At 41.2% G+C, this 5,868-nt stretch overlaps 1 protein-coding gene across 1 annotated transcript; it reads left to right on the forward strand.

The window, feature by feature from the left end:
* On the forward strand, nt 1-4,674 carry LOC141815994 (stachyose synthase-like). The gene is made up of 2 exons (XM_074703839.1): nt 1-616; nt 4,538-4,674. The coding sequence occupies exons 1-2, from the start codon at nt 1-3 to the stop codon at nt 4,672-4,674; spliced, it is 753 nt and encodes a 250-aa protein (XP_074559940.1).
* The last annotated feature ends 1,194 nt before the right edge of the window (nt 4,675-5,868 follow it).

Genomic DNA, 5,868 nt, shown 5'->3' on the forward strand with positions numbered 1-5,868 from the left:
ATGATCAACAAATCCTTCAACGGCCTGTGGATGGGCCAATTCATGCAGCTCGACTGGGACATCTTCCAGTTTGACCAGGCCTACGGGGAGTTCCACGTGGCGCCGCGCGCCATCTGTGGCGGGCCAGTCTACGTCAACGACGCCATCGGTTCCCATAAGTTTGATCTCATCAAAAAGCTCGTGTTTAATGATGGAACCATTCCCAAATATGTGCACTACACTTTGCTGACCAGGGGTTGCTTATTTGCTAATCCCCTATTCGACAAAAAGACCGTCTTCAAGATTTGGAACCTCAACAAGTTTGGAGGTGTGATCGAAGCTTTCAATTGCCAAGGCTGTGGATGGAACCCCAACGAGCAGAGGGTTAAAGGCTACTCTCGTTGCTATAAGAAAATTACAGGAATGGTTCATGTGGAGGTGGAATGGGATCAAGTGGAGATATGCACTGAGTTGTTGGGTAAAGCAGGGGAGTATGCACACAAGGCACAGAAACTACTGCCCATGGCTCGAAACTCCGACACAATCTACTTCACCCTTCAACAAAGTTTTGACGATTTGATGTCCGAGGATCTTCCTCCTGGACGACCACTTGATACTACTTTAAACTCGAGGACAAGTTTTTTTTTAACCTGGGGCGACTGATGCAGGAGGATCCAAATATTTTTATTACTATTTTTGATAATTTTATTTTTTTATAATTTTTAAAATTTTTTATATTTAAAGTTGTTTTGAAAAGTTCTATTTTTTATATATTTTAGGATTTTTAAGTTCGTTTAGGATTTTTAGAATTTTAAATCCGTTAAAAAAATTTTCTTTCTATTAGGATTTTTTTTTTTTACAAGTTAGGATTTTAGATCTATATGAACATCTTATTAGTTAATGTTTGAAGAAGAAGGTTTTGGTTTAATAATATTTTTTCGACAGAGTCATTTATTTCGCTATCTCCTGATATTCTTCTGAATTAACAAGTTTTAGAAGATTATTTTCGACGTTCGCAATCGAACCAATGGATTCAATATTGCTCACAGAATAATCGTTATCCCGTTCGGCATCAGTATCGGTTAATTCCAAGGACGCAAACTTAAGGAATGGTGTGAGAATTTCTATATCCAACAAGCCTTTACTTCCGTCACCTATCCGTAGAGTAATAGGGAAGTTGAAGTAACCAATCGAGAATTCCTCCACAGACTCAAAATCAAACTTGACTATGTTGGTGACGGCTGGGTGGAAGATCTACCTAATGTCTTATGAGTGTATCGGACTACCCCTCGTGAAAGTACGAAAATGACTTCATTTCATTTGGTTTATGGAGGGGAGACACTTATCCCTGTTGAAATTGGTGTGAAATCTGCTCAAGTTCAAGCCTGTAATTTCAACAACCCTGCTAAACGAGCCCTTGAGCTTGACTTGATCATTAAGACTCGAGAGAAGACAACCTTGCAACTAGCCACTTACCGACATCGGATGTGTCAGAATTACAACAAGAGAGGCATTCCCTATTCTTTTCAAGTCGGCGATGTCATATAAAAGAAAGTCAAGCCCATAGGAGATGTGGGGTAAGTAGAGCCTCAGTGAGATGGACCTCATTGTGTCACTCAGAAGTTGAAATCAGAAGCTTATTATCTGGAGGACTCTAAAGGCAAAGGGCTCAATCGACCCTAACAAGCTATACACCTATGACCCTATCACATCTAAAATCCCGAGTCTACCCTTTATTTCGCAAACTACTTGTCTACTGTACTTGTTTCAACCTTTGCAGCGTCAATATATCATTTGTCCAAACTTATCGTATTCCCATGAAATCAAAGACATACGCGTGCTCCCAAGCAAAAAACTCATATGCATACTCCCACGTTATGCATACTCCTACGCAGAAGACTCATACGCGTGCTCCCACGCAGAAGACTCATACGCGTGTTCCCATGTCGTCGAAGACCTCAAGATTACGTCATCCGCAATATGCTCCTGCTACCCCTTCTTTTTTACTCAATGTGCGCCCCACTTGGATGTTCGATAAAACAAGAGATAAAATTTTAATTTATGTCAATTTAAATACCATTTCTTGCAATTATTATGGGAAACATTCGATACATACTACAGTAACTCAAGCCCATAATACTAGAGTCCTTGCACTCAAGTCCTCACACTCGAGCAGCAACATTCAAGTCCTCACACTCAAGTCGATAACACTCGAGTCCTTACACTCAACCCGATAATACTCTAGTCCACTTGGATGTTCGATAAAACAAGAGATAAAATTTTAATTTATGTCAATTTAAATACCGTTTCTTGCAATTATTATGGTAAACATTCGATACATACAATAGCAACTCGAGCCCAAAATACTAGAATGCTTGCACTCGAGTCCTCACACTCGAGCAGCAACATTCGAGTCCTCACACTCAAGCCAATAGCACTCGAGTCCTTACACTCGAACCGATAATACTCTAGTCGATAACTCTCGAGTCCTCACACTCGAGCCGATAACACTAGAATCCTCACACTCGAACCGATAATACTCAAGCCGACAACTCTCGAGTCCTTACACTCGAGCCGACAACTCTCGAATCCTCACACTCAAGCTTGCTACTCTCGAGTTCTCACATTCGAGTCAACAACTCTCGAATCCTTACACTTGAGCCCGCAACTCTCAATTCCTCACACTTGAACTCAACTTTTGAGTCCTCCCACCCGAGCTCGTAATTCTCAAGTCCCCATGTCAAATCAGCTCTATCAACTTGCACTCGAGCTGACAACTCTCGAGTCCTCACACTCGAGCCGACAACACTCGAGTCCTTACACTCGAGCCGATAACTCATATTCGAGCCGACAACTCTCGAGTCCTCACACTCAAGCTGACAACTCTCGATTCCTCACACTCAAACCGATAACATTCGAGCCCTCATACTCAAGCCAATAATTCTCAAGCCCTCACAGTCAAGCCGACAATACTCAAGCCTATGACTCTCGAGTCCTCACATTCGAGTCTACAACTCTCGAGTCCTGACACTCGAGCCCGCAACTCTCGATTCCTCACACTTAACTCGCAACTCTTGAGTCCTTCCACCCGAGCTCATAATTCTCGAGTCCCCATGTCAAATTGGCTCTATCAACCTAAACGTGCCCCTGTAACTCCCCTAACTATACACATAACCCCCCAAAGTGCTTAATAATAAAAGGAATAGGTATGTCATTCCGGTTCTAAATTTATATGTTATCTTATAGCGGGAGACCGCTCGTGATCACTCGGTTCTCTCAACTTAATAAACAATCAGATTACGAAATAAGTCGTTTCTATTAGCAAAAGGAACAAAAGTTACATTGCTAGATATTACATTATTGCTTAGAAGAAAAGGAGCAGAAAATAAAAGCTAAGACTGTTTTATGTCATCAAGGTCTTCTGGTGGGATTTTATTGAAGATTTTCTCCAAGTCCAAAGGAAGATCGGGAGAAAGATAGTCAGGTTTTTGAATCTGTTTGGTGGCTCCCTCGCAGCCATATATAATCATTTTAACTATGCGATCATCAAGCTGCTCATATATATCTTTCTCTTGGTTTATCCATTGTTCCTCCTTGTCCTTGAAGCTCTTGAACTTAGCCTTTCGGACTTCCAGTTGGTCCTTCAAGCTCCCTATCTCTACCCTCCAAGACTCGACTTCAAACATCTCCCGTTCCAATAAGGAGCACGTGTTTTTTAGCTCAGCCTCCCGAGTCTCTAACTCACCCTCCACTTGGGCCAAGACCTTAGAAGTTTTTTGTCTTCTTTTTTCTTCGAAAAAAGCTCGGGATTTCAGTTCTTTCACCCGAGCCTTATATTCACTTTTCATAGACATCACCTTAGCCTCAACAACATCCAGTTGTTGCAACTTCAGACTCAACTATTATGCTTGTTCTCCAAGCTCCACCTTGAATTGATCTACTATCATCTTCATATCTTCTAGCTCGTGATTGGGAGGAGCCTGCCTCGCCTCTAACTCAACCACCTTTTGCCCTTAAGGCGTGTCAAGCTCGAACGAGGCTCGGAACCCGAGTGGTTAATTATAGTGCCTCAGTCCATATATATCATATAAATTAAATTAGTAACATTTATTTAAAGGAACTCCCGATTCTAAGAAATCCTTACCCCAATCATGCTTATGACCAATGCCTCTGTTAATTCAATAGAAGATTGTTGCATCGCTTCATCGTGGGTATGCTACCACATCAGCATCATATCACCAATCAACGCTAGTCTTCGTTCGAATGGGGGCTCCTGTTCCCGGCTCGAGCCCAACGTCGAAGGTTTGCTCCCCTCGACTCCTTGGTTAGTAATTGACGACTCGGGAAGATCTATAAGAGGAGGGAGTTCACTCTATAATGGAGTTGTAGCGAGTGGAGCAAGGGTAGTAACGAGGGACTCAGACCTTCTGTGCAATCTGCTAGTTGCACCAACTCTGGCTCAGTCATGTGAGAGTTGGAACTAAGCTGGGATGACCCTGCTACACAAGAACGAGGCCTTATCTACTTATTCTTAGTGGTCCTTTCGACTCTTCTGAAGAGTCGGGCACTACCATCGCTGAAGGAAGAGGTGGCAACCCCTCAACGGGTACAGCTAGGTCCCCCGACGAATCGATGATAGCAGCATTATACCACTCAAGCCTGCTGGATGGCAAACTGGGTACCCCATTCCTCTAATACAGTCGGAGTAGTTTCAGACGCCTATTAATTACAACCCTCAACATGGTTTGAGTTGCGACACGGTAGAAAAACATTCTATCAGTTCTAATATGAAGTTAAATTAATGTAATTCTTCCCAAAAGTCGACTGGAGCTCAACGTTGATTGGACTCAAGCCGAAGAGAAAGCAAGTCCTCCGTGATCAAGAGTCTCACATTAAATTGCAGGCCAGACAAGATCTCTGCCGCATTGAGGTAATATAATTCCAGTTTGTATTGACCTAGGCTCGGAGAACGCAGTAACTCTGATATTCACTCTGTTACATTTGAGAGGTGTCCTAAGACAATCTCCTTAAATATTATATTATTTATTAGATAAATAAAATCACTATTTAAGTATACATTCTCTATGTATTTGATTTGATCTTAAACTCAATTACTGATGTTCACAATACAATGCATGGCATGATAAAAATTATGATTTGATCATAATTAGTAGATATCTCTATATATGTAATTATATATGTATTAAAATATTCCCTAATCGATGAATTGATAAGATTAGACATCGTAAATTCTGTGAGACTAGCATATATTAGACTCCTAGGTTTTGTCAAGCAGTCAATCCTCACTGATTGGAAATATTGGGATGTTGAGAGTTAACATATAGATGCTGATTAAGGGTAATTAATCCATTGGGACTGACCTACCATAAGATTTTATATGGTTCTATGAATGTCTATGAAGATTTCATTGCAGCTCGAGTGTAAATTTCCTCCGACTTGAGGTATTCAAGTCATCTTGGTCATAGAGATTTATACGTTGAATTATTAAATAAGCGTCTCTACAGAGGTATGGATGCAGAATGATTGGGTATAAGTCGAACTGTCCGAAGGTGTTTGAGTCATCAATAGAGGATTTACCACTCCTTTAATTAGGAGACATATATCCTATGGTCACTTGTCAAGATTGTTACTCGTAAGTCTTTGACCAAAACAATAGCGCATCAAAAGGATGCTCCTCTTGGACAATTATTTTGAGTAACTAGAATCTGCAGGACAAGGAATTACAACTTAGACTAGGTGTGACGTAGTGAACCTAGTGGAGACTGATACATAGACCATGTCCTAGACTAAGTGGATATAAGATAGTGAAAGGAACAGAGGCACGATCAACTATAGCTGATGAAGGGTTCAAAAGTGATTCTGAAATTA

The sequence above is a fragment of the Curcuma longa genome, unplaced genomic scaffold, assembly GCF_044706935.1.
Source record: "Curcuma longa cultivar G26 ecotype Majalengka, Jawa Barat unplaced genomic scaffold, ITB_CL_G26_1.1 contig_13580, whole genome shotgun sequence".
Taxonomy (NCBI): Eukaryota; Viridiplantae; Streptophyta; class Magnoliopsida; order Zingiberales; family Zingiberaceae; genus Curcuma; species Curcuma longa.

Coding starts and splice junctions, on each gene's coding strand:
- LOC141815994 (XM_074703839.1), top strand. CDS start 1: ATGATCAACAAATCCTTCAACGGCCTGTGGATGGGCCAATTCATGCAG. Junction 617..4,537: donor TACTTTAAACTCGAGGACAA/GTTTTTTTTTAA, acceptor ACTCTTCTGAAG/AGTCGGGCACTACCATCGCT.